The 22178-nt window shown below is 42.1% G+C and overlaps 1 protein-coding gene across 26 annotated transcripts in view; it reads left to right on the top strand.

The window, feature by feature from the left end:
• Window positions 1-22178, top strand: part of ttn.1 (titin, tandem duplicate 1) — a 188754-nt gene that overhangs the window by 57398 nt on the left and 109178 nt on the right. For 12 of the 26 annotated variants that reach the window (XM_083921679.1, XM_083921699.1, XM_083921702.1 and 9 more), the window contains 34 exons: window positions 162-449; window positions 1023-1139; window positions 1276-1558; window positions 2035-2218; window positions 2334-2414; window positions 2634-2901; window positions 3241-3450; window positions 4573-4650; window positions 4739-4765; window positions 5294-5347; window positions 5438-5482; window positions 6693-6752; window positions 7006-7074; window positions 7771-7842; window positions 8053-8130; window positions 8860-9099; window positions 9405-9494; window positions 9709-9798; window positions 9947-10036; window positions 10297-11172; window positions 13581-13673; window positions 13865-13951; window positions 14182-14271; window positions 14491-14565; window positions 14720-14809; window positions 15228-15263; window positions 17987-18037; window positions 18791-19189; window positions 19420-19698; window positions 20511-20780; window positions 20892-21031; window positions 21162-21288; window positions 21455-21721; window positions 21862-22128. In XM_083921679.1, coding sequence (XP_083777805.1) covers window positions 162-449; window positions 1023-1139; window positions 1276-1558; window positions 2035-2218; window positions 2334-2414; window positions 2634-2901; window positions 3241-3450; window positions 4573-4650; window positions 4739-4765; window positions 5294-5347; window positions 5438-5482; window positions 6693-6752; window positions 7006-7074; window positions 7771-7842; window positions 8053-8130; window positions 8860-9099; window positions 9405-9494; window positions 9709-9798; window positions 9947-10036; window positions 10297-11172; window positions 13581-13673; window positions 13865-13951; window positions 14182-14271; window positions 14491-14565; window positions 14720-14809; window positions 15228-15263; window positions 17987-18037; window positions 18791-19189; window positions 19420-19698; window positions 20511-20780; window positions 20892-21031; window positions 21162-21288; window positions 21455-21721; window positions 21862-22128 — 5571 coding nt within the window. The remainder of the gene's footprint in view (window positions 1-161; window positions 450-1022; window positions 1140-1275; window positions 1559-2034; window positions 2219-2333; window positions 2415-2633; window positions 2902-3240; window positions 3451-4572; window positions 4651-4738; window positions 4766-5293; window positions 5348-5437; window positions 5483-6692; window positions 6753-7005; window positions 7075-7770; window positions 7843-8052; window positions 8131-8859; window positions 9100-9404; window positions 9495-9708; window positions 9799-9946; window positions 10037-10296; window positions 11173-13580; window positions 13674-13864; window positions 13952-14181; window positions 14272-14490; window positions 14566-14719; window positions 14810-15227; window positions 15264-17986; window positions 18038-18790; window positions 19190-19419; window positions 19699-20510; window positions 20781-20891; window positions 21032-21161; window positions 21289-21454; window positions 21722-21861; window positions 22129-22178) is intronic. The other 14 variants (XM_083921701.1, XM_083921696.1, XM_083921697.1 and 11 more) reach the window with 12 other exon arrangements.

The following is a 22178-nucleotide window of genomic DNA, read 5'->3' on the forward strand; positions in this document are numbered from 1 at the left end:
CAGAGAGTCTTGGGTAAGATAATGTTTCCAGTACAAATACTTCCCTCTAAATGGTTTCTGCTAAGGTTTGCAGAAGAGGCTCCGGTGCCCTGCCCATAATGTCACTGTTTGGAAAAGCAAGTATCTGTAATTGTCCTGCTTCTTTCACATCATTCCTTCAGAAACTGGCCAGGCTCCAAAGTTCGACACCCCTCTGCAGCCAGTGACGGTGAACGAGGGCGACAAGATGAGCCTCAAGTGCCATATCAGCGGCACTCCTCCGATGACCATCCAGTGGATGAAAGACAGGAGAGAGCTGAAATCCAGTGGAAATACCAAAATCACGTTTGTTGGCGGGGCGGCCTCTCTGGAGGTCAGTCCGGTCTCAAAGAGCGACGCAGGGGATTACCTCTGCAAAGCCAGCAACGCTATAGGCAGTGACTTCTGCAAGTCCAAGGTCACTGTGAAAGGTAACGTAATGTGTAATGACTGTTACTACCTGTCCTCCTGTGTTTAATTTTTTATTTTGAGAACATGGATACTTTACTATCACAGCCCTCAACCAATGATCTCAGATTGGGCTGTTTCAGGCGAGTAAATCTTGTTTTGGGTATCTTGTGGCAACTTTTTGTGCTACTGAAGCAATAAAAAGTTTTGTTCTGCTTTTTTTTTTTTAAGTTGATAAACTGGGTTAAATAGGTTTCACATACAATGACTGATGAACGGACAAAGTGTTATTTCAGTTTATTCACTTCAATTCAATTTTATTTACAGTGCCAAATCATAACAAAAGTTATCTCAGGACTTTACATTTTCTGTTCCTTTTCAAATTATTTAGTAAGCTTTGTGTTAAGTCTCATTAATGTTTACATCTGTTGAAACAAGTGAAGCTGTTTTGTTTGTACAACATCTGAAACACCTGGAGGAAATCTGGAAAACAGTAACCTAATAAAAACAATTGACGACTTTAACAGCAGTTGGGTTTAAAGTTCTGATTGGGCTCTTTGGTGTCAGTCAAATGTTGACTATTGATTGATTTTCAGATAAAGGAACCAAGGCCGCCCCCGCCGAGGCCGCAGCCCCGGCTGCATCTGCTCCAGTCAAAAAGCTTGACAACCTTTTCTTCATCGAGGAACCCAAAAACATTTCTGTCACAGAGAGTAAGTACACTGTTAGGGGCTGTTTGGCCTGAAACAACACAGGAAACAAACTAAAGGTGTTGGAGGAATTTAACTGTAGGACAGATGTCGACTTGTGCACGTGGAACTACATGTTTGCTTGTTTTATTCTTTGCAGAGGGCACCGCGACCTTCATCGCCAAGATCGGGGGCGACCCGATCCCCAGCGTGAAATGGATGAAGGGCAAATGGAGGCAGATCACCCCCGGTGGTCGTATCTCCATCGTGCACAAGGGCCAGGATGCCAAAATGGAGATCAAAGAGGTGACCAAGTCTGACGCCGGTGCCTACAGATGTGTCGCCACCAACAAACACGGAGAGATCGAGTGCAGCGCTGACATGGAGGTCACCAAGAAGGAGGAAGCGCAGGCAATGGGAGACATAAGGACAATGCTGAAGAAGTAAGAGAGTGTTGCTTGATTTCTTTATTCAGTCTTTGAGAGAAACAGAGTGATTGATTCTTGATTCTTGGTGGGCTACACGGTGGTGTAGTGGTTAGCACTGTCGCCTCACAGCAAGAAGGTTCTGTGTGGAGTTTGCATGTTCTCCCCGTGTCTGCGTGGGTTTTCTCCGGGTTCTCCGGTTTCCTCCCACAGTCCAAAGACGTGCAGGTGTTCGGTTCAGTGATGACTCTAAATCACCCGTAGGTGTGAATGTTTGTCTGTCTCTGTTCGTCTCAATGTGCCCTGCGATAGACTGGCGTCCTATCCAGGGTGGACTCGCCTCACGCCGGATCCCCAGCTGGGATTGGGTCCAGCCCCCCCTGCGACCCCGACAGGGACAAGCGGTTGAAGATGAATGATGCTTGATCCTTGGTCCTCTTGAAAACAAGATCTCTCTGGTTACCTTTTCTGATCGTGTACTTGATGTTTCTCAGGACTCCCTCAAAGCAGAAGAGTCCCAAGAAAGAAGGAGACGTCGATATTGTGGAGTTGCTCAGAGGTCATGACCCCAAAGACTACGAGAAGATCTTGACCGAGCACGGCATCCACGACTACCGCGCCATCCTGCAGGCCGTTGAGTTCCTGAAGAAGGAGAAGGAGATGGCGACCGGAAAAGTGGTGAGTGAGAGAAAATGGCAGACATGAGAGTGGTATCACTGAACATCTGACTCTCTGAGAGAGCGATAAAAGGTGGTCAAGAACTCTTTGTTAATGTTGTTTTTCCGCGCTGCAGGAGGTCGAGCATGGTGGCCGTGTTGCAGACGAGGACATGGTCAAACTCATCCAGCAGCTGGAGGGACGCGTCGGCACAGAGGTACCTGTAAACAACCAACACCATAACAAGTACACTGACTGTTGTTAAAATGAATACTAGGTCAAAAGTATACGGACACACAATAACATTCAGGGGATGAACGTGGGATTTAATTGATCCACCTCCAAAGTTCTGTAGATTTTAGCATTAAACCGAAACCAGGAGCCTGTAAAGACGGACCCATCAGCATCACGATTAAACCACGTTTTGAATCCTCAGCCCGTCTCCGTGATCGAGGACATCCAGGACCAGACAACCACTGAGAATAAGACGGCCACCTTCGAGTGCCGCATCCAGATCAACTACCCGGAGATCACCCTCACCTGGTACAAAGGCACGCAGAAACTGGACAGCAGCGACAAGTACGACATCAGCAGCGTTGGCGAGCGTCATTATCTGAGCGTCAAGAACTGCCAGGTTAAAGATCAGGGCAACTACCGTGTGGTGTGTGGTCCTCACATCTCCAATGCCAAGCTCACCGTCACAGGTAAGTCTGAGCGTTTGAACTTCCTGTCCTGTCCGAGGGACATCTCTCTGTACGTCTGTGATGTGTCCTCACTCGTTAATTTTATTATCAGGAGCGGCTTTGAAGACAGGTGAGCGACTTCAAACTAACAGAACAACTGACCTCTTTGAACCTGCTGCTTTATTCTTGTTTTTTGTGGTTTTACTGTTTTGTGTTTCTTTCATATTTAGTCAAAACTACAAAGACTCAGGTTATAACACAGAAATAATTACGACAAATCAATAAAATAACTGATGTTATAAACTAACATGAACCTAATATTGTGAAATCAGAAGTTAACTCTGATTGTCTGGTTTTTAGCCGAACAAATTCAGTTCACTAAAGGCATCAGAAGCATCGAGGTCAGTGAACGCAACTGTGCCACCTTCGAGTGCGAGTTGTCGTTCGACAACGCCACCGTCACATGGTACAAAGACTCGTGGGAGCTTAGAGAGAGCCCAAAATATAACTTCAGGACGGAGGGCCGATGCCACTTTATGACCATTCGCAACGTAACAGCAGAGGATGAAGGTTTGTCAAACTATGAGTTTAAACTGCACATTTAAGACATTTTATTAGAATTAACAATCTACTGCATCATCTTACAGTACATTTTATATATTCAACTTTTAGGGCTGCACAATACTGACAAGAAATCATTAGTAAACAGTTTAAATATACATTTTGTAATTGGCAAATGCAGAATGGCAATCAAAATACCTATGGTCAGGAAAGCTGGGTCAGGACCCAAAGAACCAGGTCGCGGGTCCAAGCGGCCGAAATGTGTTTCCTCAGGAGGGGGTCTGGAGTCTCCCTTAGAGAGAGGGGGAGAAGTTCAGCATCCGTGAGGAACTCGGAGTAGAGCCGCTGCTCCTTTGCGTTGAAAGAAGCCAGTTGAGGTGGTTCAGGATCATCTGGTAAGGATGAACCCTGGGCGCCTCCCTAGGGAGGTGTTCCAGGCACGTCCAGCTGGGAGGAGGCCTCGGGGAAGACCCAGGACCAGGTGGAGAGATTAGATCTCCACACTGGCCTGGGAACGCCTCGGGATCCCCCAGTTAGAGCTGGTTAATGTGGCCCGGGAAAGGGAAGTTTGGGGTCCCCTGCTAAAGCTGCTGCCCCCGCGACCCGACCCCGGATAAGAGGCTGAAGATGAGATGAGATGAGAAATATGCAGAACAAAGAAAACTCAGAGAGCACTACACACACACACACGAGGCCAGTTGGTCAAAGACAAAAGCCCAAAATCACAGCGAGGGCAACTATTTAAGCAGAGGGACAGTCTGGAAGGTGGTAGGTGGTAGGTGGTTGGAGGAGATCGCCAGATGCCGCAGCAATCAAATCACCTGCAGAACCAGGAAGTAGGCAGGTCTCATGCCAGCCAATCCTCGGCAAGGGATCCCACATCCTGCTTAGCCTGACATAGATGCACAACACAGATAGACAGAGATACTGGAGGAGGCCGTAACAGGCAATAAAATTTATATATATTAACTTGTTTATCTGCTTTAATTGTGCAGCCTTAAATGATGATATTTGAAATGTAACTGACACCAGCTTTAGTTCAGAATTAGCTGTGTCTTCATCGAGTTTAAACACAGAGAAAATTAAGATTATATGTTAAGATTAGCATTAATAATGTCTCTACTCCGTCAGGCGTTTATTCTGTGATCGCTCGTCTGGAGCCGATGGGAGAAGCTCGCAGCACAGCTGAGCTTTACGTGTCAGGCAAAGGTCCGTACGTTTTTATCCCACTGATAAAGTTACACTTAAAAAACAGATTAATAGTTGTAATAACAATTTGCACCTTGTCATTTCACAGAGATTGGGTTAGGAAGGGTTCCTCAGGGTGAGTACTCTTAAGAGAACTGATGACAGTAAAACTGAACATCCTCAGCTCTGAACTTAGTGTTTCTAATTTAAATAAACTAAATTTAATTAAATGTATCACTGAATACATTTACATGCACACTAATATTCAACTATTACTCAAAAATGTCAAATAAAGGCAGAAAAAAGCAACAAAAACACTGAAAGACGTTAACAGGCTTTTGGATACGTGCGGACAACGTAACGTCACCCTCAAGGGGGAGGAAGTAAACAAGGATATTAGTGGTATATTAATTTCCATTGGCCATGTAAACAGCTTGTACGAATATATAATATATAATATAATAAGTATGTCTTTTTTTAAATAAGGGGGAAAACCTGGGATATTTTGTGCATGTGAATGTAATTAGTGAACTTCTGTCTGAAGTGCAAGAGATGCTGAGTTTTACTGTCAACAACAAACAAATGAATAAATAAATATTAAAGATATTTCCGTTAATTTGAAGATTAATTAACTCAAGTTGTGTGTTTGTGGGTAAACCCTTAGACGTCCCTGACACAGCAGTTCACGTACAAGAAGCAGCGTCTATGTTTGTTAGAGGTGAGTCCGGGACACTTTATTTAAAATACCAACTTAACCATCGAACATCGCTCGGCTTGTTTCATTCAAAATGTCTTTTTCCACCAAAAGATTCCTCCGAGTTTTATCGCTACGAAGAACGAACGGAAGTGAAAGGTACAACAGATATTGGATTGTGAGATTGGTACTAACTGTCATCTCTTCCAACGTTATTAATTCTTATTTTTGCGTGAATAAATGTAATTCACAGAGTTCCCATCCTTAAAACCTTCATCTTCATCCTCCCGTAACTCTCATCCTCAGTAACAGTGTGGTCGTTTTGAACCCAGTTAATATTAATTACATCATCATCCCTCCTAATAACTCAAATATCATAATAACGTGTGAAGTCGTGCCCATAACAACAACAGAGTTTAACTTTACTGAATAGAAACAAATGAACAGAAGAGGATTAAAGCCAAAACGATCATTCATGAGATCAAAGACAAGAGTGCAAAATGTAAAAACGTGATTAAATTCTGAATTCTGACATTAATTTCAAAGGTATATCATTTACGTCATACACAGAGATTAGGTTTAAACAACTAAGATTAAAGGATTCAATTTGGATAAATTCAATTTCTACATAATTCTAATCTGGGAATCAGAATTAGTCAGAGATTAAAGTCTGAAGAAATCCAGATTTTACTCATTATTTAATTATTCTCTGAATGTAAATATCTCAGATTAAAGAGATTAATCTCAGAATTCCTGCAGTAAAATTCTGAGATTAAAATCTAATTTTTCAACTCAAATCAGAGATTATTACAAATCTGAATCCTGACTTTTATGGCAGAGGTTTCCGACCTTGGACTCATAATTTAAAATTCTCAGATTAAGGAATTTAAACCTATAAATTCTCAATAAAAGGCCAATTTTAAAATCAGATGTTCCAAATTAAAAATCAGAGATTATCGCAAATCAGATTAAAGAATTAAATCCTAAATTAAACTCAGATATTTTAAATTAAAGTCAGAATTCTGATATTTAAAAAAGAAATCTCTGAATAAAAATTTGTTAATTAAGTCTGAATTTTGACTTTGATTTCGAGGTTTCTTGTTGTTTTTTCTTAATTCCTAGAGATTTAATGACAAATTGTCGGATTAGAGTTGTAAATTAAATTAACATAAATAGTCTGCAGCATAAAACTTGACATTAAAGTCTGACTCTTTGATTAAACCTGAATTTACAAAGTCAAATTTTGAGTTTTATCTCAAACCTTTGAGATGAATCTAATGATTGTTTTGCATAATCTTCTTCTGCACGGACGTAAACTGTAAACGCGAACTCTCTAACGGTTGATTATCCTTTCAATGATCTGCTTTAGCTTTCAAAAGTCTGACAGTTGAAGAGGAGACGGTTTCAGTTCAGTTCTCCTCGACCACAGGTATCAACATCACTCTGTTATATTAAATAACATCATCGGCGTAAACACTGATCACTATGTTTGTGTCTGTAAACATCTGTTTGTGCGTCACACGTCTGTTTGTCCCGTCAGTCGCCATTCTGCCTCCATGCTTCTTCATCAATTACGTTTATTCGCAGTAAATCTTAATTTTCTCGTCCGTAACGTTGGAACGTCAAAGACCTGCGACAGTCTTTCATGTCCGGTTCTTTCTGTCACTTTTCTTCTTCACCAGAAGAGAAAAAAGCTGTTGGAGAAACAGTTGAGAGGACTCATGTGGAGATGAGAGAAGTCGTCCCCGAAGGTATAAACGCTTTTATTTTGTAGAAAGCAAGCGGGCTTCTGGCTGTTCCACAACGCTTGTGGCTGTAACGAGCAGCAATCTGTTAGCCGCCATGTTTGTTTCCATGTTTAACGCTTCAAATGGTGGTGTGGTGGTTAGCGCTGTCACCTCACAGCGAGAGGGTTCCTGGTTTGAATCCCGGCTGGGACCCTTCTGTGTGGAGTTTGCATGTTGTCCCCGTGTCTGCGTGGGTTTTCTCCGGGTTCTCCGGTTTCCTCCCACAGTCCAAAGACGTGCAGGTGTTCGGTTCATTGATGACTCTAAATCACCCGTAGGTGTGAATGGTTGTCCGTCTCTGTTCGTCTCTATGTGTCCTGTGATAGACTGGCGTCCTGGCCAAGGTGTACCCCGCCTCACGCCCGTAGTCAGACAAGGACAAGCAGTTGAAGATGAGTGAATGAATGAACGCATCAAACGCTCGCAGCTCGCTTGTAGAAGCTTTCTTTCTCCAAAGCTGTTTGAGTGTAGATCTTTTCGTGTCGTCTGTCTTCTTCTTCATGTCGTTCTTATTCCTGTTCCATGTCTTCTACTCTTCTTCTTCTTCTCCTTACTTCTTTTACTAACCCTCACTAGAGCTTTCTGTATAGTATGCAGCAGAGAGTAGAAAGTAGAGCTTGGCCGTCGTAGTTTTAACGTGAACTTTCTTCATCTTTCAAGTTCCTGAGGTTTACAGGAGACTAGAGGAGAAGCCCTCTGAGCCTGCAGCTCCGCTTCCAGCTCCAGTCCAAGGTATCTGCAAATACCTCTTCTTGTCATCGTTCTGTTTTATATATGTACCTTATGTTTTGTTGGACTGTATCTTTAAAAACCTTCCTTGTTTCAGTCACATTGTTTGTTCCTTTCTTAATGTATCTCTCTTAAAGACCTGATAACTAAAGATTCTTGACGTTAGCATCTATTGTGGTAAGAAAACTGAACTCCGTGATGATATTTTTAAAGTACCTGAAGCAAAGAAGCAGCAGCCTGAGTTCACTGCCACCGCTCCGGCTCGCCGAGAGGAACCTCCGGCCCCAGAAGGTAATGTTCATAACGAAATGTTTCATTACTGCGTGTTATATGTTCTTTGAGATCTTAGAGAGTCTTTATCGGCTCACGTTCTTAATTCTTAATAAAAAACATACAAAAAAATATCTTTTTGGAAAAAATGTTGAAAGACAAGTAAATAAAACCTTTAATTTCTTAATTTTTTACAGATATTTCACCTAGATAACAGCTGTGTTTATATATAGTATAAATATACTTATATATAAGTTATCGTTTTTGGAAACGTACACTATAAGGACACGATTTTAACGTTAAGGAAACTCATGTTTTACTTCGGATGATCGTAAAATCAGATGATCCTATCCTTTATATCTTTGTTAATTTGTAACAGCAGTTTTTACACATACTGCATATCATTATTTATAGACAAGTAAGTGTTTTTCAACATTACACAGCAAGTTCACAAACTTTACCCTTTAGATAATCGCAAAACCTGACAATCAAGTCGTTAATATCTTTATAAAATAAAGCTCTGAGGATGAACTTCAAAGGTTTTCTCTTCGTGTCTGTGTAACTTAATGTTGTCTAATGTGTCTCAGCATTCTTACAATGTGTAAAGAGCATTGTATTCTTGGCTGTACATCTTTCAGTGTGTCTGTTATACTGTATATATGTGTCTATTTGTTATCTTTCCATCTTTTACCTCTTCTTTAACTCTTAAAGCTGTTGACTCACAGTAATATGTCTCTGTTAACCTTGAAGAACCTTCAGTTTACACCAAACCAGAACCTGAACAAAAGAAGGTGATCGCTCCCAGAAAGGTCACCCCTGAACCTTATCAACCAAAGCCATCACCCGAGCCAATAGCGGTTCCTCCCGAGCCTAAAGTGGCGCCTCAGAAGCCGGCGGTGCCTGAGCCGAAAGTGCCCAAAATGAAGCCTGAACCTGAAGCACCGAGAGTTGAACCTGCAAAGACAAAAGCAGAACCCCCTAAAGCGAGAGGTAAAGTAGTTAAACTGGAAAGACATTGTGGGTTTCAGTATGTCTTTCTTGTTGTTTGTTTCATGTTGCTTTGACATACAAATATAACTATTTAACATGTTTGTGTAAATCTTCTTAAATGTTCTAAGATGTTCTTCACTGCTAACCTCTTTAAAATGAACATTGTTTAATATACTTGTTCCTCAACAAACTAACGCTAATGTCATAGCTGTAGAGTATTAATAATGAAGCTCACACCTTGTTCCCACAATAACCTTTTGATAAATGTAGAGTTAAAATGGAAAATCTTTTAATGTTCTTCAAAGTGCCCGCTGTAGCCAAACCAGAGGAAGTCGTAGTTGAGCCAATCGCCGCAAAGATAACTCCACCAAAGCCTGAAGATAGTTTACCAAAAGGTACTGAAAGACGGATTCTGCTTCCAGCTTTGAACTCTTTGCTATGTGTTGTCATGTGATTGGCTTTCTGTAAGACAAACCAGTCTGTTATTTGTTTTATGTTCTCTTATTATGCGTTTCTGTATTAACACTCGTTAGAGTGGACCGTAATGTTGAACCCGTAGTGGTTTCCCGTAGGTTACTGAACTTTTACACTGTGTAATGTTCTTTAAAGCACCAGAACGACCAAAGCCTAAAGAACCTGTAGTTCAGCCAACTGCAGCCAAGGTCACTCCCTCCACACCAGAACGTCTTCCACCTAAAGGTATTGATCGTTTACTTCAAATCTTCAGTTGTCCTTCCTCTCATATCTTCTTTCAGACTTCAATGCACTCGTTAAGAGTGTAATCTTTGATACCATGTCAGTCTTGGTCATTTCCTGTAGCTTAAACAATACATAATGTTCTCTTAAGTGCAAGATGTACCCAGACAAGAGGAACCTGTAGTTCAACCATCTGCACCAAAGGTTACTCCACCCAAGGCTGAAGCTGTTCCAACTAAAGGTAGGGCAAAGATGCTCTTAATAGGTTTCTTTGTTTTACTGTTCTGTTTTCTGTTTGTGTTGTTTCTCATGTTTTAAGTTTGTTTAGTTTTATAAGTTGAACTGCTCTTAAGTATCACATGGAAAGTAGCTTTCCGAAACACCTTTTTTGAATATCTTTGAGCATGCTAAGCACTCGTTAGAGTGTGACTTGCACTTTGGGTTTTCTTGTCAAATTATGGTTAACGAGATAATCATCTTATGCATAAATGTTCTTCAAAGTTGTCTCAGAACCGAAGACTTCTGAAGTTTCCAGAAAACCACATCTGCTTGCTGGTAAACCTGAACCAGAAGCACCAAGGTCTGTCTTTGAAATAAAACCAGAGGAACCAAAGAAGGTTCCAGAAAAACCTGAGAAGGTTCTGGAAGAAACAAAGAAGGTTACGGAGCTACCAAAGAAGGTTCAAGAAACACCAAAGAGGGTACCAGAAGAACCCAAGAAGGTTCCAGAAGAACCAAAGAGGTATCAAGAAGAACCGAAAAAGGCTGTGGAAAAACCAAAGCTGGTTCCCGAAGAACCAAAGATGGTTCCCGAAGCACCAAAGAAGGTTCCAGAAGAACCAAAGATGTATCCAGAAGAAATTAAAAGGGCTGTGGAAAAACCAAAGATGGTTCCCGAGGCACCGAAGAAGGTTCCAGAAGAACCAAAGAGGTATCAAGAAGAACCGAAAAAGGCTGTGGAAAAACCAAAGCTGGTTCCCGAAGCACCAAAGATGGTTCCCGAAGCACCAAAGAAGGTTCCAGAAGAACCAAAGACGTATCCAGAAGAACCCAAAAAGGCTGTGGAAAAACCAAAGATGGTTCCCGAAGCACCAAAGAAGGTTGCAGAAGAGCCAAAAAAGGTTGTGGAAGAAAGAAAGAGCGTTCCCGAAGCCCCTAAGAAGATTCCAGAAACACCAAAGATGGCTCCTGAAGAACCAAAGAAGGCTCCAGTGGCACGCAAAATGGTAACTGCACCACCCGTAGAGGTGGAGAAAATTCCAGAGGCTCCAAAATTAGTAAAAGAGGAACCAGTGCTGCGCCCCCTGGCACCAACACCACTACAAGATTTGGAAACACCAAAGCAAATTCTTCAGGCTAAAAAGCCTCAGCAACAAGGTAGATAAGTCTGAACCTCTTTAACTAATCCTTACTCATCTCGATCTTTTAACTCACAGTTTTTATATTTTATTCTGAGCTATTAAGCTAATTCTTCAAATGTTCTGTCCTGATGTCTGTGCTGTTATGTGTGTTGACTGTTTGCTATATCATTATCAATTACCAAAACAGTTAAACAGAGAGAGATACCACAAGAAACAACAGCACTAGCTAAAACAAAGTGGGAGGCGGGTACACCCATCAAAGGTATGCTTAAACTTACAGATGTTTCTCAGGTACTTTTGAGTAAGTCCTCTATCACTTTCTTGTAGTTTGACTAATTGTATTTATTTTTCCTTGAAACCAGATGAGGTTATTCCTTCTGGAAAATCATTAGTCCAGTCTAAAGAAACTCCACAGCAGAGAGGTAGTAATTCATAATACTTACTGTTTAGTTGTAAATGAGGCTCACAGTAGAATATATGCCACACTGAACTCTGTGTCTTGATGGTTTTTGTCTTGTGTTTTCCTCTTGGCCACCGCTCCATGGTGCATATCTTCAATCTTGGGTGATATCTTAAAAATAACTCCAGTTCCCCTGAAGACTGATCTTAAGCAAACAACAGTAGTGCTTGAAGACACAAGGGAGTCATCTCTGAAGAGGGATTGTGGAGAGAGGATTTCTCAGGCAGAAGAAGTCAAACACAAGGAAGAGGAAGTCAGGACGTACGAGGTCAGGGAATCAACTGTTAGAGAAGAAAACTCTTTGAAAAGGGAGATCACACATATGGTTCTTGCAAAGGAAGAGGTTGGAGTTTCTACATGGTACCATGAAGGTCAGGAGGTTGAAGATAATGAGCCCTTAGAGGACATTGAGTTAGCATCCAAAGAAGATGAGGCTGAACAACTGGAGGACACTGAACCTTATGATAAATACTTCCTAGAGGACAAAGCAGTGAGGTCTGTCCCTCCACCTCTAAAGGAAGATGACCTTCCATCAAAAAGAGATGTCACACCTCCACCTAAAATGACTCGTCCTTTGAAGAGAGAAGTTCCTCCTCCTGACATTGAATTCAAATCCCAAGAAGAGGTACTGGCCTATAAGAAAACAGCTCAAGAAAAGAAACTTGTGAAAGCTGAGATTGCTTCAACTTATACTGAGCAGAAAGAAGTTACTGAATCATTTGTATCTGTACATCATGAAGACATTGAAGAAGAGATGGAGGAGCGTGTTAAACCTCAAATCTCGTCTACATCTAAAGAAATCACTGCACCAAAGAAGCCTAGAGGTCCCAAAGAAGTCACTCTTTTCAAGCAAGCTGAATCTATTGAAGTGGAAGAAGTTACATCTGAAAGATCCATGCAGGAGACACCTGAACAAGACTCACCCCAAATTCTTCCCAAATCTACTCTTTCTTATCCTATGGTAGCAGTTCCTCCCAAAAAAGAGGTAACAATCCCTAAAAAGATGATGTCTCCAAGGGAAGAAATCGTGAAAACTCCCAAAGCTGCAAGAAAAATGTATCTTGAAGACATTGAACCTCTGGAGAAACCAATTCCCGTGTCAGCAGAAGTGTCCTTTGAAGAAGAACTTATCCCAACAACAAGATCCATACCAGCAAGTAGGGAAGTGTCCCCTCCAGTTCCAACACCTGAGAAAATAGTCTGTCTTGAGGAAGAAATTTCACCGCTAGAAGAAACTGTTCTGCCCACAAAGAAGACCTCACCTAAACTTCCCGTAGATGTTATTGCTCCTGAAGAAGTGACTCCCCCCAAGAAACCTACCACCAAAGTCAAGGTTGCTCCAATTAAAAAACCTCAAGCTCCTCCACAGAAGAAACCTCTTCCCCCAGAAGAAGAAACTCTTTCTTCCAAGAAACCTGCTTCTCTGGTACAAAAGATAATCACCCCTGAGGTGGAGTCTTCTGAAGAAGCGAGAACCCCTGCACCTAAACCTCCACCAACAAGAGAAGGTGACAATAAAGCAAAGAAGGGAACACAGGAGAGTGAACGACAAAATCTTCAGAAAGGTATTCTTTCTTATTTGAGCCGCCTAGGCTCGTGATCGTCCTAAGATCAACCCCTCTTTGAAGAGATTAACATCTCACATTTACTGCACTTTTGAATAACAAGGAAAAAAATCACATCTTACACTAATCGTTACAATAAGCTATCTTTGTCCGTCGTCTTTGTAACATCTTTTTTATGTCACTACTCTAAAAGGTACACCGTGTACTAAGGAACCTTTCTTGGTCTATTAACATCTTTCATTTTTGTTTCTCCTTCGTCAACTCTCACATTGTTGTCACTTCTTCTACTTGTTTCTGCTGTTTGGAGTTATTCGTGTCTAAATCATCTTTTGTCGTTAATGACTCTTGATTGACCGTATTGTTGTCTCGGTCATGATCTTGGAATCTTGTATTTTAAAGTGTCTCCTCCAGAGGAGAGAAAACCATCTGCACCTGCACCAAAGCCTTCACCACCTCCTCCTGCTCCTGCAGAGAAAGTTGCTCCTCCTGCAGGTAGTTCAGTTTGTACTTTCCTCATCTTTGCTTGCTCATGAAGAGTCAGCCATGTTGTTTTTCTTTTTGTCCATTTGTTTGTCTGTGTTGTGATTATTGGCTCACTTGTCTTCATGCTTTCATGTTTCCAAGTGTTTTCACCAAATGTTTTGCTTTCTTGGTCGTGACCTTGGCCTCTTGTATCCCCAAAGTATCTCCCCCAGAGAAGAAACCCTCTCCACCAGTAGCAAAGCCTTCACCACCTCCTGCCCCTGCAGAGAAAGTTGCTCCTCCTGCAGGTAGTTTCTTCACTTGGACTTGTATGTTGTTGTAAACTAAATGTCTGTCTGTTTGTTTTCTTGGCTGGGTGATCAAAAGGTATCCTTATGATTTTCTCTTTTGTCAATTGTCCTTTCACTTGCTGTCTTCTGTGTCTTCAGCCTTATCTTGCATTGCTTCAGTGCAACTGTCTGTCTTACTTGACCATGTTGTTGTCTTGGTCGTGATCTTGGCATCTTGTATTTTAAAGTGTCTCGTCCAGAGGAGAAGAAACCATCTGCACCAGCACCAAAGCCTGCAGCTCCTGCTGCTTCTGCAACCAAAGTTGCTCCTTCTGCAGGTACTTTCTTCACTTTGTTTTGTGGTACTTTTGTTGTAATGTGTTTTTTAAGATGAAAATCCTCCATGTTGTCTGGTTTTTGTTACCAATTTTATCCATGTGTACTTGTTATCACTCTTCACATCTCTAATATGTCCCCTGTCTGTTTTAATGTCTTGTCGCTTTCCTATCTTCTGTAACATCCCTTGGCCATGACCTTTGGTATCTTGTACTTCTAAGTATCTCCTACAGAGGAAAAGAAACCATCTCAACCAACACCATTGCTTCCAGCAGAAAAGATCGTTCTTCCTGCAGGTAGTTTCTTCTGTTTGTCATGTATTTTGTTTAACTTTCTGTCTGTCCTGCCTCAAAGAAATATGTTGGTCTCAATTCTTTAATTGTGTATGTTTAAGTATCTGTCAGTTGCTTGATCTTTGCCAGTGGTTTAATCAAGTTGGCATTCTTGTAGCTCAAGTTGCACCGGTGGTGAAGAAACCCTCTCCACCAGTCGCAAAGGCTGAACCCTCTCCTGTATCAGAGGAAATCTCTCCTCCTGAAGGTAAAGTGTCTTCTTTCATGTTGTTCTCTTCTGTTTGTCTCCCGCTTTGAAGGGTTTCTTCAGTCTTCATACAAAGCAATATGAGCTTTGATTTAAGAAATGCATCCAATGTGTAATGCTGTCTAAGTCTGTTGGTCTGATGTTCGTATAAACTGAAAATCAATTGGCCATATAACCATCAAAATGCTTTATTTTAAAACATCTCTTGGTGCATCTGGAGTTACTTTATTGTAACTTGGTATATATGCAATTACAAAAAAGTAATTGCATTTATATCTGACTTTACATGTAAACTCTTCTGGAAAAGAAAAAAGAATGCATGCCACACTTTCTTAACCTGTGTCTGTCTCAAAAAGTAATTAATCTTCTTTTGTTTGCATTGTGTATACTTCTATTGATCTTCTTTAAATTCTTGCAGACAAGGAACCAGTTTCAGCACCTGGACCAACTAAAGGTATACCAAATATCAACTTCTTTATTTTGAAAGGGCAGTGAAATTGAATATGTGTTGTTTGTTAGTTATTCTCTCATGAACAGCAAATATATCTCTTGTTTTTCACTTACGTGTTTAAGTGTGTTAGTCCTGTGTTGTAAAAGTGTCAGATGAAATGTTGAGTTTCCCGTACGTCTCTATGTGTATGTGATAAACGGTCTATTTACTGCCTCAACCACAGTGCCATCTCTTAAGCAAAAGGGTAAGATCCCAGTTCATGAGGCAAAAACCCCTGAATCACCTAAACTGAAGAGCAAGTTCACCAGATTACCCAAAGAGAAGGAACCAGAACCAGAGGTCATTCAGCTGAAGAAGGTTCCAGTGAAACCTCCAGAGCCTGAGAAGGAAGTCGTAACTCATAAAGCAGAAGTGTCGAGGCATCAAGATCTAGAACTAATGGTTCATGGACTTCATGACAGAGAAGATCGAGATATTATAACACTTGGAAGAACTGAACGAGTCTTTACTGCAGAGGAGAAGACGACTCAGTTGGGCTATTTTGAGGAAGCTGAAAAGGTTGAAGTTGTACAGAAAACAGAGAAAGCCGGATGGACAAGAACGCCAAAACCACAAAAAGAGGAAGAACCTGAGTTGCCAAAGGTAGATAAGAAGAAAATAACTAAACTTCCAAAGGCAGATGAGCAGAAAGACTCAGCCAAACTAAAACCATTTGAAAAATCAGGGACACCAGAAGAAGGGCTGCAAAAGATCAAACTAAAAAAGGTGCCAACTAAGCCCACAGAGCCTGAAAAGGAAGTCATAACTCATAAAGTTGAAGTGACAAGGCATTATGATGCTGAACTGTCAGTTCAGAAACTTCGCGATAGAGAGGATCGAGATTTAATAACACTTGGAAGAACTGAACGAGTCTTCACCGCAGCTGAAGAGTCATCTGAACTGGGTTATATGGAGGAACCTGAAAAGCTTGAGGCAGAAGATGAGAAATCGAGATGGATAAGAACCCCTAAAGAGCCGAAAGGTGAAGAACCTGAGCCAGATTTGACTAAGAAGAAAATAAAGAAATTGCCAAAGGAAGAGGAAGAGCAAGAAGTGTTGACACTGAAACCATTTGAAAAACCTGGGAAACCCGAGGGAGCTGAACCAGCAAAAGCTAAGAAAGAGGGTGAGGCAAAGACAGATTTTGAACGCACTCCATTTAAGAGAGTTGAGACACCACAGAGAGATCAACCAAGCGCTGCTATAAAACACAGAAAAGACGAAGATGTTCCCTTGGCGAGACCAGAAGTAACTCCCGACGTCAGCAAAGACCAGAAGGAGATCCTGCAGAGGCAAAAGGTTGATAAGGTACCCAAAGATGAGGAACCTGCAGCTGCCGACAAGCTTCGCGGAAAACCTAAAATCATTTCCACACCAGATAAAGAGCAAGAGCAGGTCGCGTTGAAGCCTTTTACCAAAGTCGCCGAGCCTGAAGAAAAGCCAGAAAAAGCATCTGAGGAGGAGAAAACAAAGCCTTTCGACACAAAGACACGCAGTCGAACTCCTAGAGATGAAACTCCTAAAGAGCCGAAAGAACAGCAGCTTAGGAAAGTTGAAAAGACTGCGACACCTAAAAAAGAGGATGAGAAACCTCAGGAGAAGGTGGAGCCAGTCGTTCCACCCAAGAAGCCCAGTCCACCAGGAAAGAAAGAAGCAATGCCAGAGAAAGAGATCCCTCAAAAGCAAACCGATATCTTAAAGAAAGGTATTGAACTTAAAAAGACTCCTTCGCCTCGCGTGGGTAAAGACAAAGTAGAAGAAGAAAAACCCCTCAAACCTATTGAACAACTGAAGAAGGTTGAGCTAAGAAAGACGCCATCACCAAAAGTTGAGCCGAAACCTAAAGAACTGGAGCGTGTCCCCATTGAGAAGAAGCCAAGTGCGGAAAAAGTCAAACGGATTCCCAAACCCGTTTCACCCAAAGACTCTGTTGAAGCTGTAACACTCAAAAAGGTCCCGAAGAAGCCGTCACCAGAGGAGGCCCCTCAACCAGAGAAGCCTGATAAAGCGCGGATCCCCCTTGTGAAAGAGGTTTCTCCTGGAGCTGTGCAGATGAAGAAGGTGCCCACCCAGCCAGAGGAGGAGGTTTTCGAAGAGGAGGCTGAAGAAATGGAAGTTGAGGATGAAGAGGAGGCCTGGGGCTGGGAGCTGGTTCCCTCGGATGACTGGGAAGGTGAAGGTGTGGATGGGGCGTTGGAGACTCCAGGCATGCCTGGAGGCAAACGAGGTGAGATGAAGGCTGACCAACTCCTCATCTGATGACTCTGGAACCTCATCCATCTCAAAAGCGTCATCTAATCCTCATCACATCCAACCACAACCATTTGTTCATCCAGAGCCCATGTATTCATTCATATGTCTTTCCATTGAGACGTTCTCATGTCCATTGTACGTGACATCAACATCAATCATGAAGTGTTCGTCCCCACCCGTGTTCATGTCATTCACAACAACTTCTTGTTTCCTGTATTGTCTTCCATCCATGTTTGTCCCTTTGATCGTCATGTCTCATTATTCATCATCCCTCCATCTTCATTCTCTTCATCTTTGTCATGTCCTACCATTGTTCTCATGTGGATGTGGACAATCCTATGTGTTTGTATCTTGGTTTCTTCTGAAATATCTATGTGAACAGCAGCAATCTCAAACAGAAACACTCAAAAATCATGTTACTGTTTCTTGTCCAGATGGAAAACCAACAGAGGAGGCACCAAAGGGCAGAGGCAGAGGACTTGGGGGTAGGAATTCAATGAAATTAGAGCTCATGTGTAACAGTTTGCTCTTTGTGCTACAAAATGACTGAAGGCACAGTTGCTTTAATGTTTAAGTTGCTTTCTTGTCTTGTCCTTGTCTGGTGCTTTTAATCTTGGCTCAAACATTTTGTGGTGATCAGAAGTAGGGCTGAGTATCGCTCTTTGGTACCAACATAAATCTGTATGTAGCACTGAGCATCAAAATCTGTCAAGTACCAAACTATTTGTAATCTTTTTGCTATTCAGGCAAAGTTCTTGTACTGCTGCTTTTGAGAACTAACATTCTTTAAACTCGGACGACAGATTGTGTTGGTATCAGTACCGAAACTCAGGTCGAAGTATCACAAAATGTTTCTAGACTGAGAACAGTCAATATGAGCACTTCTTTTGGCTTATGTCAGCATATCGATATTAGTCGTAGGTAGGTAGTCTGTCTGTTGTCTTGTGTCATCAGCTTCACAGTTGCTGGAGTAGCTACATCTTTCTCTCTTTGCGTGTTGTATGTGTGGTTTGTTGTTTAGTGCTCATAAAGAGTGACACTGCATGCTTTAAGTCTTAACAGAATATTAAATTCTTAAGCTGTTGGCCTAACATTTCTTTTTAAATGTGAGATAATTTTGACGGAATGACGTCTAATTCACGGTAGGCACCAGATCTTTAAAACATCCCAATGTCTGATTCTTCACTCGCTATCATATTCTAAACTAACTTCATGAGTTTTTACATGTTACGTTGCAGCGAGACAAACCCCATCTCCTGGTGATGGTGGAAGGGGCCGTGGCCTGAGGCCCGGTGGAAAAGGCCCGTCACCACCAGAGGATCCCTTCGGAGGATTCAAGCTCAAAGCCGTCCCCCTGAAGTTCATCAAGAAGATTCAGGACATTGTGCTGCAGGAAGCCGAGTCTATCGGCTCGTCTGCTGTGTTTGAGTGTGAGATCTCACCCTCCACTGCCATTACTACATGGATGAAAGATGGCAGCAACCTCCGTGAGGGCCCAAAACACAAATTCACAGCTGACGGCAAAGATCGCAAGTTGCACATTATTGATGTTCAGCTCTCAGACACTGGTGAATACACCTGTGTGGGCAAGAACGCCGGCAAGGAAATAACATGCACAGCCAAGCTTGTGGTTGAAGGTAATTTGATGTTGGTTTTTTTTATTCAGCATGAACATTGTCACAACATTAAGAAAGAAATGCATTTGAAAAGTTTGATTTATTTTGTTGACTGAAAAAAACAAGCTTTATGTTGGCAGTACTCAAACTCAGGTATGGTATTGGCAGAAACAAGGAATACACTGAATGATAACCAGCCTTTGTTGTTGTGCAAAATACTATTTTTTAAATGCTTTTACCTCTACGTGCAGAGCTGCCTGTTAAATGGGTGAAAGAACTGGAACCAGAGACATCATGTATGAAGAGTCAGCCCATGTATCTGACCTGTGAGTTGAACAAAGAGAGGGATGTGATCTGGAGGCGTAACGGCTCCCTCCTCAAGAACAAGGCAGGAAAAGTGGCCATTAATATCATTGGTATGCAGCACGCTGTGACCATCCAGAACGCAACTGAGGAAGACGCTGGCGCCTACACGTGCGCGGTGGACGGACAGGAGGACGTTGTGACAACAACCAACGTCAAAGTGATTGGTAAGCAGTCAGCTGAAGGTTGTAGAGATGAACTGCCATTTTTGTTAGGCAAGGCAAAGGCAAGGCAGCTTTATTTGTAACGCACTTTTCATACACAAGGCAGACTCAAAGTGCTTCACAGCACAACATGTCATGAATTCAAATGCTTTACAGGAAGACAAAGAGAATAAAAACATAGACAATACTCAAAACAGTGCGGACGTTAGAAGTGCAAAGGTTTAGCAGAAAGCTGAGGTGAACATAAAAGTTTTCAGTCTAGATTTAAAAGTGGTCAGAGTGGGTGAAAGGAAGTTTATTGCAGCTGTTTGTTGTATAATAACTGAAAGACGCTTTCCCTTGATTTGAGTTTACTCTGCGAACCACTAACAGATTGGCCTCAGAGGATCTTAGTGATCTAGAAGGCTGATGTAGGTGTTGTTTTGTCTGCAGAGGAAAATGCTTTGCCAAAATAAACCACAGAGAAAAAGCTGATCGTGTTTGTTGATCTTTGTTGAAGAATCCATTTCCACAACAATATCAATACGTTTATTGCACCAGATCAAGCTAAACACTAATTTTTACATGTGCTAATGTTCTGGTTGACAAAGCAACATTTTAGCAAACAGTTGCAGTGAGTTAAAAGACTTTCCTTTACATTTAGGAAAGATTTAAAACCTTTAGACCACAGATATCTTTGTCCCAGTCCGTCTAATTCTGACATGGTTTAAACATATCACCAATTTTAAGCTTGCGCTGATTAACTCTGTTGTTTCGTAGACGACCAACAAACTGTTTTAACTTTGTTTTAAAATATTTGAACTCTTCGTCCTCAGAAATCATCAAAGACTGGCTGACAAAGCCTCTGAGAGACCAGCATGTGAAACCGAAGGCCAAGGCCACGTTCAAATGTGAGCTGTTCAAGGACACTCCCAACTGGAAGTGGTTCAAAGGAGAGAATGAGATTACTCCTTCTGACAAGATTGAGATCAACAAAGAGGGACAGAACATGACGCTCACCATCAACAACTGCCAGCCTGATGACGTCTCAGACTATACCATCGAGGTGGAGGATCGCAGATACTCAGCCAAACTCACACTTGGAGGTCGGTGTAACGTTTACAAATCGACGTTGGGAAAACCATGCGTCCAATAAGGTAAAATTTGTCATAATTCGCTCTGTATCTCCTGTTAACTCCCTCTGTGTGACGTTTCAGAGCGTGAGGCTGAGATCCTGAAGCCTCTGTCCAACGTGGAGGTGGTCGAGAAGGAGGAAGCCCACTTTGACACGGAAATATCTGAAGATGATGTAGTCGGTGAATGGAAACTGAGGGGACAGGTGTTGATGAGGTCTCCGGTAAGACTTTTTAAAAACACCCGATCTCAGAATTGACTGGTTTTACCGACTCAGCTAAAAAAGTGTCAACTAAAGGTAAAATGTTTTGGTTTTGGTCCTTAAACTCAAGTATTTGTCCTTTGTTTTTCAGACCTGCGACATTAGAGTTGAAGGCAGGAAACGTTTCCTGACACTGAAAAACGTCCAGCTGGATCAGGCCGGTGAAGTGTCGTACCAGGCGCTGAACGCCAACACCAGCGCTATGCTCACCGTCAAAGGTACAAATCTGCCACGAGTGAACCGTACTTTGTGTTTTTGTTGTCTGCTGCGTTTTTGTCGGTCCCAAAAAAGAACTGAAAGACTTTCAGAAGGACTACGGTAAGCGAAGTGACGGCCGTGTTTTTTGCTTTTATGAATAACTGCGCAATTATTTGCACCTCCCAGAGATCGAAATGGGCTTTGTTGACCCGCTGAAGGACGTTTCTGTGCCTGAAAAGAAACAGGCTAAGTTTGAATGCACCGTCACCAAGGAGGTGTCTAAAGTGATGTGGTTCAGGGGGGTGGAGATCATCACTCAGAGCCCTAAATATGAAATAATCGATGATGGAAATAAACACATGCTGATCATAAACAGCTGTGAGTTTGACGATGAGGCCGAGTACACTGTCGAAGTGTTGGGCCTGAAATCGTCCGCTCAGCTGACTGTGGAAGGTAAGTGGCCAGCGACAGAACTGCTTCTTGTTGTTTCCTCTTGGTTGTCATTTGATGTCTGTGGCTTTAAAGTGTCCGATGGCAACAAACCCCCCTGTGTCTCTGTGTCTCTGTGTGTGCAATGACCTCATGTATTGCAGGCATGAGGCTCAAATTTGTGCAGCAGCTTCAGGACCAAACAGTGAAAGAAGGTAAAACGGCTCGATTTGAGTTCGAGCTGTCGCACGAGAACGTGCCGGTTGTATGGTACCGAAATGAAGTGAAACTCCACGTGAGCCGAACGGTGCTCACACATGTGGAAGGAAAGAAACACACTCTAGAAATGAGGACGGTGACTCTAGATGATACTTGCCAGATAAAGGCAGAGGCCAAAGGAATTTACACCATGGCAAAACTGACTGTCATAGGTAACAACACACTTCCTTCTTCCTCTTTTCTCTCACTGACTGTTGTTTTA

Source organism: Echiichthys vipera, assembly GCF_963691815.1.
Source record: "Echiichthys vipera genome assembly, chromosome: 10".
NCBI classification, from domain to species: domain Eukaryota; kingdom Metazoa; phylum Chordata; class Actinopteri; order Perciformes; family Trachinidae; genus Echiichthys; species Echiichthys vipera.